The 12,403-nt window shown below is 39.5% G+C and overlaps 1 protein-coding gene across 1 annotated transcript; it reads left to right on the top strand.

Annotated features, from left to right (window-relative positions):
- The first annotated feature begins 7,353 nt into the window (after window positions 1–7,353).
- Window positions 7,354–11,528, top strand: LOC109910045 (RAD51-associated protein 1-like). The gene is made up of 9 exons (XM_020509194.2): window positions 7,354–7,711; window positions 7,924–7,970; window positions 8,096–8,240; window positions 8,968–9,074; window positions 9,280–9,372; window positions 9,520–9,657; window positions 9,763–9,927; window positions 10,033–10,185; window positions 10,331–11,528. The coding sequence occupies exons 1-9, from the start codon at window positions 7,614–7,616 to the stop codon at window positions 10,456–10,458; spliced, it is 1,074 nt and encodes a 357-aa protein (XP_020364783.1). The 5' UTR covers window positions 7,354–7,613; the 3' UTR covers window positions 10,459–11,528.
- The last annotated feature ends 875 nt before the right edge of the window (window positions 11,529–12,403 follow it).

The following is a 12,403-nucleotide window of genomic DNA, read 5'->3' as shown; positions in this document are numbered from 1 at the left end:
TTGTTAGTGCTTGTGTCTTTCAGCCAGACACTTCCTCTGGGGGAGAAGTCGTCCTAATGAGGCTGATCCCGGGTGCCCTTCAAGTGCCACACCGGAGTGTAGAAAACTATGCTGTTTTAAAGATGCTATTTTGAATGGTGTCAGAGTGTAAGACTGGCAGCACTGAATGCTGCGAGGCCCTTCAGATGCTGTTTATATCCCCTGAGTCTGTCAGCACTTGTAATCATACTGCAGATGCCTGACCCAGGGGCTGACACTGGCAACAACACCCCACATCCCCTTCCCCAGAACTCAAGTTCCTACATTCCTCCCCAAAAATGATTCAGCATATGAATGATACAACATAATTTATATTTATTCATATGCACTATTCTGATAGTGCTCCATCATCAAATATAAAACTCTATATTTTTGTTATATTTTATTTCTGGAGTATTTGAGGACTGAGTTCTGTGCAAAGGTTACAGAATAATATGCCATTGATGATGTACTATACAGCTGCAACTGAATTTTAATATTTTCAATATACTTCCTGTACAAAACATTTACAATTTGGATACAATGTTTCACCGTGTTGGCTAGGCTATATCACAGATATTTACACACAAGGCCAGCTCAGTTCTGGGACCGGAATATGCCTACCTCACTCAGAGATGCACTGATGAAATTGAGTCTGTGGTGAGTCCCTTTGTGATTGTTTTTCTACCGCCTCACATCCCCCCAGCAATTAGCATTGTGGCTGCCTGGTGAGTGCATAAATAAAGTAACTGAAAGCGTACACTTATGAAGAGGAGTCTTAGACAACAAACTCCGGAACACACTGATCGAGTGACTGGTCTGGCCCACTTTGGTCCGCCTGAGGGCTGGAGCGGTGGCTGCTGTGGTCAGAACTGTTTGGTGCCCAAAGACATCAGACCTAAGGCCATTTCTGAGTTACAACAACACCACGCTGACACAACCTCAGTACCGGCGGATATCCGAAACACTTTTGAGCCAGACAATCCATATTTAGCAGAGGGTTGAGTGTGCATATATACAGCGCCACCTATAGAGTACAAATTACACTATCTGGTCTAGTAGTACTGAATTAATTGGTAAACAATCAAATAAATTCAACAATTTCAATATTCAATCCAATATATTGGTGTGATTGCTGTGCCATCATCAGGGTTGTGCCTCCGTAAAAAAACAAGCATCCTTTTGGACAAGCATCCTTTTGCAAATGATTTAGCAAAACTTAACTTTAAAAAAGTTGAAATGCCTTAAACTTGTGATTTCCAAGAATATTCGTAATGTGAATACAAAAAAATACATGCACTGGATGCATGCGGAAGATAACAGCAGGTAGTGTCCCTGTGAAAGCATCTTCCTGTTGTCTGAGCCTCTATTAAAGGAGACAAGTCAAACAATGAAAATCTGTGTGGCCAAACCAAATCAATGTAATGTAGGGTTCAATGAGACTGTGACCAGTAACAGCATCAATATCTAGCAACAAATGCTGCGAAACATCCATATAAGGACAGCCTGTCTATACTAGGAGATCCACTAAAACTGTCAGTCATTAGACTTATGCATAATGATAGGAGTTATGGTAGTGGTTTAAAGAGAAAAAAATGGTCAAATTCCAATCTTTTATAGTACATGTTCACAGTAAGTAGCATACAGATGACCGCACTGCTGCCGTGCCAAGTAGGATAAACACTCAGTCCTAAGACTGAATGAGTGAATTATTTGTTGAATTTGTCAGCAAACCCCCTACCCCTAGTAGATGATTTACATGGTGGTTGCTCCAGCACTTAGCACGTAATTACATTGTCACATGTAATTAGCCTACCTTGTCACAGAATGTTCTGAATGGGTAATTACACTGGAAATCTATTCATTAGATATTCCCTCTTTAATTAAACTGTAATTCATTGTGTTTAATACCCATAAGCTCCAGTTATTGATTAAATGGTAAATGTAGTGCAATATAGTGTATTTATTTGTAAAACCCATTAGCTGTCTGCCTTAGCAGAAACAACAGTGATGTTTACTCTTACTGCCCAAAATATTATGATTGACTTTGTTTGGGTACATATAGTGGTCAGGGAGTGTGCTATTTCCCCTTTCCTGTACCGAGTTAAAAAGAGCTAGAAGTCTATATGGATAAGTGCCAATGCAAATTTCTGATGGGTATGTCCTAGATCAGTTTAGTATAGTCTTGTCTCTCTAGCCTCAGACTGTCTGGTCTGTGGCATATGACACCAACTATCAACGTTTTACATTCTGTATGCTATTGAAACACCTTTACCTATTTTAGTCTGAAATGTAGGCAGTGTTGTAGGAGTAGAGGAATGTGACCGCAAGCCCTTTAGCCTGGCTGTAAAAGCATTCCGTCCTAAGTCTAGGTCCAGGGATATGGACCATCACTAGAAAGGTCCACTGCGTGACAAACCACACCCGACTGTCTGCCACCCACCCACAAACTAGAAAATGACAACCCTCCAAAGTGGTGCTTGTTCAGAAGTCTCGTTATAAGAGAAAATGAGTGAGTTGTGATTGCTTCCAGCCGGCGTGTGGGCGGGCTGGGGACGTGTCACGTTCATGTCACTCACCAGGTCACCAGGCCATCTGAAACTTATCCAGTAGGACAAGTCACATAGTGCCACCTGCTGGATCACTGGCTTCTGTGGAATTGTGGATGTCACTTAAGTCTGGGCTAGCCAGCAACAGTGATCGAAGGTATCAGTACACAACGTACTGCTCTGGTCATGTGACAAATGTAACTCTAAATGTAAAGAAAATAGCTATGTCTTCTCACACTAGACCCTGGTGTGCACTAGTGGGGGCTGGTGGGATGAGCTATGGGAGAACAGGCTAATTGTAATGTCTGGAATGGAATAAAAGGAACAGAGTCCAACATAGGATTTCCATATGTTTGATGTTTTGATAAGGTTCCATTTCTTACATTCCAGCAATTACAATGAGCCCGTTCTCCTATAGCTCCTCCCACCAGCCTCCTACGATGTGCATGTTATGAATGATGATCATGATGCAGGAGCTCCCTCTAGTGTCAGTCCTTCAACATATGCAAAATAAATTGTACAAATTCTAATTATTTCACAACAGTTCAAACATGGAGGGGTAGTAAGCTAACATATTACATTTTTTTAAGATGGTCCTACCATGGAGCATTTTGCTGTTTTATTTTTTACATTTTAGGACCCCTTTGGAGATAGAGATATATATATATATATATATATATACAGACAGTAAAATAATTCAGGAATAATATTTTGAAGTGCCTGTCCTATTTTTTGGACACATTTACTACATCGATACTTCCATTCATTTGTATGGGTTCAAATCCAATCAAATCAAATTGTATTTGTCACATGCGCTAAATACAACAGTTATAGACCTTACCGTGAAATGCTTACTTACAAGCCCTTAACCAACAGTACAGTTCAAGAGTTAAGAAAATATTTACGAAATAAACTAAAGTAAAAAATAAAATAGAAAGTAACACAATAAAATAACAAGGCCATATACGGGGGTACAAGTACCGAGTCAATGTGCGGGGGTACAGGTTAGTCGAGGTATATTGTACATGTAGGTAGGGGTAAAGTGACTATGCATAGATAATAAACAGCGAGTAGCAGCAGTGTAAAAACAGGGGGGATGCTCACCAGGCGGTGATGTAACCGGTTAGGATGCTTTCAATGGTGCAACTGTAGGACTTTTTGAAGATCTGGGGACCAATGCCAAATCTGTTCAGTCTCCTGAGGGGGAAAAGGCATTGTCATGCCCTCTTCACGACTGTCTTGATGTGTTTGGACCATGATAGTTTGTTGGTGATATGGACACCAATGAACTTGAAACTCTCGACCTGCTCCACTACAGCCCAGTCGATGTGAATGGGGGCGTATTCTGCCCTCCTTTTCCTGTAGTCCACGATCAGCTGCATGGTCTTGCTCACGTTGAGGGAGAGGTTGTTGTACTGGCACAACACTGCCAGGTCTCTGACCTCCTCCCTATAGGCTGTCTCATCGTTGTAGGATATCAGGCCTACCACTGTTGCGCCGTCAGCAAACTTAGTGATGGTGCTGGTGTCGTGCTTGGCCACACAGTCGTGAGTAAACACGGAGTACAAGAGGGGACTAAGCACGCAACCCTGAGGGGCCCTTGTGTTGAGGATCAGTGTGACAGATGTGTTGTTGCCTACCCATAACACCTGTGGGTGGCCCATCAGGAAATACAGGATCCAGTTGCAGAGGGAGGTGTTTAGTCCCAGTGTCCTTAGCTTACCAAATCTGGCAATCTTCTCTATACAAACCCAATCACCTGACCTAAACCCAATTGAGATGGTTTGGGATGAGTTGAACCCCAGGGTGAAGGAAAAGCAGCCAACAAGTGCTCAGCATGTGTGGGAACTCCTTCAAGACTGTTGGAAAAGTATTCCAGGTGAAGCTGGTTGAGAGAATGCCAAGAGCGTGCAAAGCTGTCATCAAGACTGTCACGTTCGTCATAACGATGAGACCAAGGCACAGCGTGAGATGAATACATTCTTCTTTATTAAAAACGAAGAACCCTAAACATACTAAAAAAATAACAAAACGAACATGAAGCTAATAACACGAGTGCTGACATACAACTACACATAGACAATAACCCACAAAACGAAAATGGCAACCTAAATAGGATCCCCAATCAGAGACAACGATGAACAGCTGTCTCTGATTGGGAACCAGCTGATTGGGAATTCAGGCCACCATACACCTACATTTACCTAGACAATATCAAAACCCCATAGATATACAACAACAAAAAAACTAGACAAGGAAAAAACACACATACCATCCTCGTCACACCCTGACTTAACCAAAATAATAAAGAAAACAAAGAGAACTAAGGTCAGGGCGTGACAAAGGCAAAGGGAAGCTACTTTGAACAATCTCATATATAAAATAGATTTAGATTTGTTTAACACTTTTTTGGTTACTATATGTTTCCATATGTGTTATTTAATAGTTTTGATGTCTTCACCATTATTCTACAATGTAGAAAATAGTCCAAATAAATGAAAACCCTGGAATAAGTAGGGGTGTCCAAACTTTTGACCTTTACACTTTGTAAATAAGTTTTTTTTTTTTTTTTATGTCTAAAAACCTGTTTTCACTTTGTCATTATGGGGAATTGTGTGTAGATTGATGAGGACATTATTATTATTTTTTCAATTTTAGAATATTTGTAAAAATATTTTTTCTATATTTTTTATTTCACCTTTATTTAACCAGGTAGGCCAGTTGAGAACAAGTTCTCATTCACAACTACGATCTGGCCAAGATAAAGCATAGCAGTGAGACAAAAGCAACACAGAGTTACACATGGGATCAACAAACGCACAGTCAATAACACAATAGAAAAACCTGTATACAGTGTGTGCAAATGAAGCAAGGAGGTAAGGCAATAAATAATCCAATAGTGGCGAGATAATTACAATTTAGCAATTTACACTGCAGTGATATGTGCAGACGAGGATGTGCAAGTAGAAATACTGATGTGCAAAAGAGCAGAAAAACAAAAACAAATATGGGGCTGAGGTAGGTAGTTGGTTGAATGGGCTATTTACAGATGGGCTGTATACAGCTGCAGAGGTCGGTAAGCTGCTCTGACAGCTGACGCTTAAAGTTACAGCTGTAACGTAACAAAATGTGGAAAAAGTCAAGGGGTCTGAATACTTTCCGAATACACTGTAGGTTTTCCTTTTGTCCAGGTGGGAAAGGGCAGTGTGAGTGAGTCTCATCTTTCCATAAAGTGGTGACATTAGTTTGTAGCCCAAACCGTTCGAACAATACTAACGTTTTTGTGAGAAGAACGATTTTCATGATGTCTCATGGTCTAACACTCATGGTCGGCCTCCTTCCACCGCAATTGCGGAAAGCCGTCATGCGGCAGATTGAGACACAGGCCATGCAAAAAAATGTAAATCTCTAGTTTAAACTGACTAATTTTGACTGGGATTTATTTTTTTATTTTTATGTTACTTAGATTGACACAGAGTTTGAATTGAAAGCTGCCAGTAAAAATATGCTTAATGTCTTGATAATACAACATAATGTTCCACCACCATGCTAGAGTGGCTAATGCTACCGTACTTCCTGATGTTCAGCCAATCCTGTTGCAGCAGTCTTTTGTTTACCCTTGGCTGAACGAAATGGCGTGTATTTATTATTAACACAGTACGCATATTTTTTCCAGTTCTTTTCTGGCGGCTCGCCATTAAAGCTAGTTAAGAAGGAAATCGACAAGCTTGCATCCTGAATGGACACAAGTGTATAGCCGGCTGCATACATTCCAGTTGGACACACATGACAAACGACATAAAATAAATAAATAGTGCCATCTGCCGGTCGGTATGGCAACTTTACCAATAACCCCCTCAAATATTCCCGCCAGTGGAGAAAGTACCAAATCAATCAATCAATCAAATGTATTTATGAAGCCCTGTTTACATCAGCCAATGTAAATTGTCGTACTTGAGTAAAAGGAAAGATAACTTTATAGAAAATAAATCAATTATAAGTGAAAGTCACCCAGTAAAATATTACTTGAGTAAAAGTCTACAAGTATTTGGTTTAAATATACTTAAGTATCAAAAGTAAATGCAATTGCTAAAATATATTTAAGTATCAAAAGTGAAAGTATAAATCATTTCATATTAATAAAACCAGATGGCACAATGTTTTTTTTTTTTATGTACATGGTTTAAACACTGACACAATTTTCAAACAAAGCACCCCTTAAAAATAAATTAAATTAATAATATTTACAAAAAAAAGCAACAAAAGCATTCCAGCAGCCCTGAAACAGAGGCCACACATAACACTTGCTACTTCTACAACTTCAATGACATAATTTACAATTCAATAAAAGTAAAGCAGAAAACGATTTCTGTACAAAACAAAACCCCTCGAATTGTTAATTGATTACTGATTGTTGATTCAACTTTTATTGGCAGCAGGTAGCCTAGTGGTTAGAGCGTTGGACTAGTAACCGAAAGGTTGCAGGATTCAATTCCGAGTTGACCAGGGGGAAAAAAATATGTCGTTCTGCCCTTGAACAAGGCAGTTAACCCACTGTTCCGAGGCCGTCATTGAAAATAAGAATTTGTTCTTAATGACTTGCCTAGTTGACTAAAGGTAAAATAAAAACTATACTTTGGTATAATCTGATCCTAGACCTGTGTTTATAGATTGGTGAAAGTTGTATTTCTTCTCAGTAGATTCGCCTCTTCTCACCATCACACAGATGGAACAAGGAGGGGTAGTTATAAATATCTTTGGGAAGATCTCGTCTCTTTCTCACAACACATTGGAGGAGAAAGCCAGAGGTCCCACCCCTCTGACATTCTTCTCCATTGGGTTTTGAGAAGGAGACGAAGAGAGGACGCAACGATACTATAGAATTGAAAATGTCCCTTGTCTCACACACACACGTGAAGAACAAGAAACGACGAATCAACGAATCTAAATCGTGAGATTTGTAATCACATTTTCGGGCGGGATGATTGAAAGTTTGTTTTCGTGGACCAGAGACCACTGTTGAAAGAAATCTGCATAGTATGTTTTATGGCTACTTTTATGATACGATCATTAAAACATTTGAGCAATAATATAATTTTAACCATCGCTAAAGAAAAGAAAACTGATATGGAGCGACCATCGAGGTTTGTAACCAAACGTACCTTTTTTTTATTAGCTAAGCTTAATTAGCTACAGTAACTTGCTAACGTAACGTTAGTACGAATCCCAGACCGACATTGGTACATTGTGAGAGGCAACCCGTCTGTCTAGAGAGACTAACATTACTTGATCTTGCAAATCTCGTCACTTATAAGGTGTGTGTGTGTGTGTGTGTGTGTGTTTTGTTTGTTGACAGGAAGACAAAGCTTGTAAATTATTCAGATTTCCAGGACTTGGCTGATGGTATGTCAAATCCAATGTATTTCATTAATTTATGGTGTAAATAGCCAGTTGGGGTTGCAATTCCCTTCTCCTTTTATGGTTTGTATGTAATCATGTGTCCCACTGTTTTTGATCATGGGAAACAGATGATGATTTTGCCTCTGTGAAAGCACCACCCAGCAAAAAAGCCAAGGAGAGTGTGAAAGAGCCAGCGCAGGAGAAGAGCAAGAAATCTTCAAACAAGGCCTCCAGTCAAGAGACTAGCTCACAACCCATAGGCCACAAGAACAGGTAGGAAGTGGAATCAGAAACAAGCAGAAAGAACCCTTAAACGTTTATAAAACAACACCATATATTCAATAGAATTACTTGTTGTTTCTTTGTTCCTCAATATATATGTTGTGGAGACAAAAGGTATGAAACATTCTTAACAGTTTTGTAGTGTGTGACAGCAGCTATGCAAACAGAAGCATGCATTCAGAACAGACACTGAATGTTTTTGTTGCCCTTAGTCAGTGCCCCTTCACCTTATTCTGCATAGTGAGAGATAAACAATAACAAATAGCCAGTTGCAGGCAGTATTCGGGACAGTGTGTCTAGATGGTGTATGGAATGACATCATGCTGACCACTGGCCCAGAGAAGAACTCCATAAATCAGTGCTCAAACTCAAATTAGTATTTTAGCCAGACGCGTTGCTTGTGATCTGCCATGCATCAAATCACAAAAAGCCACAAGGTGTGGTGAGTCATTGGCAAGGTCTCTGAGGCCAGTGGCAGTAGGGGTGTTTTGATGTGTCCTGGTGAGACAGAGTGACAGTCACTCTGAATGTAACCTTGTGATCAATCTGCTCTATGTTGATCAGTATTGTCGGTGAAACTTCAGCACTGCAGGTCAGGATGACCAGAATTCAACTACACATATCACGTGTTGCTTTGTCACACTTTTGTCACATGTCCCTTTGAGAAGGCCTTTAATGTAAAATATACTAACATCAGAATTGTACCTCTGTTTTTCAGGAAACCATTGGATGAGAAGCTGTATGACAGAGATTTGGAAGCAGCTCTTACTTTGTCGTTGCTTAAAACCACAGAGATAAATGAGGAACAATGTTCTTATAATCCAGGTTTGCATTTTATTGTTGATTCTTAACAACTGGTGTTTGAAACATTGCTGTTCAACAGCAAAATAGCAATTTGGAGTGGTTTGGCTTCATGGTAGTTTTATCACAATATGCACATACATACAGTAGAGAATGGATGACTCACATTTCTCACTCACTGCCAAAAATTATTTGCAATTGAATTTTGTTTTATTCTATATATTTTTAGAAAAATATGTCAAGAATCAACCACAAAGAGATGGTGAAAATCTGGATCCATCATTACGCCTTTCCAACTCCTGTGTGGACATCAACCTTTTAGGTATTTATTTTTGATATCTCAAATGCATGGGTGGTGATGCTACACATGCCCACCACTGCCAAATCTATTTAATATTATTCAATCCAATGCCTTTGCATCTCACAGTCACTAGTGATCCCTTTGTGATTAGATCCTCTCCTCCCTTAGGCCTTGACCAGATCACGAATGATCGGGGATCCCCTTGCGCCCCCTCCAGACAGAGGAAGGCAGCTTCCAAGGCTATAGAGCAGCAAAGGAGCATGCTGAAGGATGGCGATGAGGACTACAATCCCAAAGGGACACCAGGTTGTCATAGCAACCCAAAGGCATAGGCTCTTTGTTTTTCTACATTCCAGGTATTTCATGACACATTTGTTGCGTACTGTATACTGAATATTCCTTTCTATTCAGATTCAGAGAGTGATGCTGATTTCAGTGATCCAGCTGAAAGTGATGATGATGAGTTCACAGTAAAGAAACCAAAGAAAAAGAACACAGAAGAGAAGACGGCCAAGAAGGGACAACCAAAAGCTAAACAGCCTTCAAAACCATCAAAAACCAAACCACATTTGACAGGTACTTAATAGCTTTAGGAACTATGAACTGCCATTCTAATAACTCAATCTTTTTATGCTCCCAGCCTGCAGAGTTTCAATCAAATTGTCCTTCTGTTCCTTACAGGGACTCCCAGTCTAAAAACTCCCACCTTAGGTAGAAGTCCAACTGCCAAGCCAGCCTCTGTGCCCAAGAGGTCTCCTGGCACTTCTCCTGTCTCCAGACCTGCAGTCTCTGGCAGTCCAGCAGGGGGCAGAATACCCAAGTGGAATCCTCCAGGTAAGACTGACTGAAAGGTCAAGGAGGTCATCGTAATCTCATAAGCAGGTGTAGGACTGCATGTTTGTTAACAAGGTTGTGCCTTGTATTCAGGCATTTTAAGACCCAGTTGACCCATTATTTTTATCATACGACTTGTCATCAGGTCACGTTGGAAGAAGTCCCGGCTCATCACAGAGTGTCCCAGTGAAGTCTCCAGGGCAGGGTCTAAGACTTGGACTGTCTCGCATGGTGCGGGTCAAACCCCTTCACCCCAGTGTTGCTAGTCACTGACCCCACCTATCTATTAGAGGAGGTCTGTGTAATTGACAGTTGACTTTCAGGATTTCTTTTGTAATCCTCTAGATCTGTCTATTTTATAAGAGACATTAAAATTGTACTGTAAATTACTATTAGTCTGTGGTCGTACATGCTCTCCTTTTTATAACAGCTCATCTTTTGGACCATTTGACTTAACAAAGGACAATTCCCAACTTATACTGTTTTTTGGCCTACAACAAAGCCTTCAGATTTCAAACCCTTTTGTGTGTTTTATTCTTTCAAAGAGAGTTTGTCTTCTGTCTGTTTTTAGTTTTCACTCCAACATGTAAATGAAATGGTGCACTCTGCTGGATATAATTATCTTAAAATGCAAAATTATCATTGTTAAAGTGGCAATCAGTTGAATCAACAACAAAGCGGAGACCCTGCCCCCGTTTTGGTAAAAAGCTGAGGGATGAGGCTGGAGAAATGTAACAACTCTGAAATTCATAGACAAAGCTGTGGATCTAAGGACTGACCACCCGTGATATCAAAACTAGTTTTAACCATGTTTTGAGGCTATATACCCAATGGGCAAAAACAGGTTGAATCAACTTTGTTTCCATGCCATTTCAACCCCAAAAATATATGTGATGAAGTTGAATCAACGTGAAAAACGGATAGGATTTACAAAAAGTCAAGGTAAGGGCATTATATTTTCTTCACCCAACTTTTAACCTAAAACGACATGACATTTGTTGTTAATTTTATGTTAAATTCGCGTTAGTTGACAACTAAACTAAATGTAAATAAAAACGAGAAGTTGAACTGAAGGCTGCCCAGTCGGTAGTGTTTGTTTGCATGTAGTTGATTTATTGTTTCTGTCACAAACATTGGAGTAAAACAGCTTATTTTAAAAGTAAAATAATGGCTGTAGCAACTACAGAATGTCCCTTTATATAACGTTTTACCCTGATTTTACTAACATCCAGTAGAATAGGCAACGTACGTATTCTATTTGTGTTTAAAGTTTTGTGGATTTTGTTCAGCGAAAGCTTTGTACAATATGTAAATATAAAACATTAAAGATGCAATATAAACTACTTTTTTATGTAGTGAGCATGTTTCCAGTATCGCCTGTATAGGCCCAAATGAGTTTGTGCAACATCTCCCCTGTGGTATGGAACATTGTGGACAGTTGTTTTTTGAGTGAATGATAATGCTCATTTCTCCCAAAACTAGAAATGGAAAGTGAATCACTAAACGTTATCATGATTTTTAGCGTTACATAATGCGTTGTTTTACGTGTTAATTTCACTTTTCACAGCGCGCCGCCGTCAGTCCGAATGTATCTCCATTACGACATCATGAACTCATAATGACATGACGCGTATGTATGCATAGTCAGTTTGACCATTGCGTTTGACTGAGTTCAATATTTCGTTTACTATGTTACCTTGCAGCAGCAAACACCGAACATGAGCGAAGTAAATCCATCCAATGAGCGAAAGTAAGTGTGAATTAGTTATATGACTTCCATTTACGATTTTGTTTAACAATAAAAAAAAAAAAAAAAACGTGAATTTGCCTAATTTTCGAGTGCATTTTCTATTTCTTTTCATTCTATTGCTGTGTTATTTACTCATCAACTGACTGTATGCAAACATCTAAAGGGATAACAGACAAATATGATTTAAAAAACTTGCTCACAAAAGATAATTCCACTATTTTTACAACAAAAAAAAAGCCCTGGATGTCAAAAATCTTCAGACTCTTTAAACCTCTCAAGTTGATGACCTTTCTGTTTCAATAGGAAAGAAATGAAATATAAATTGAAGAGACTTATCGAAAACAGGAACCAACTTCTCCCATTGTTGAAAAGGTACTGTATTCCTCTTGATATGTATAATATAGGCATTTAGCAGACACTTAGATTACGTCTTGACCACCTGAGATCAGCCCACAATCCAACAGTCAG

Source organism: Oncorhynchus kisutch, linkage group LG19 (assembly GCF_002021735.2).
Source record: "Oncorhynchus kisutch isolate 150728-3 linkage group LG19, Okis_V2, whole genome shotgun sequence".
In the NCBI taxonomy this organism is placed as follows: Eukaryota; Metazoa; Chordata; class Actinopteri; order Salmoniformes; family Salmonidae; genus Oncorhynchus; species Oncorhynchus kisutch.
Note: the sequence above shows the minus strand (reverse complement) of the source record. Positions and strands in the feature narration are given on the sequence as shown.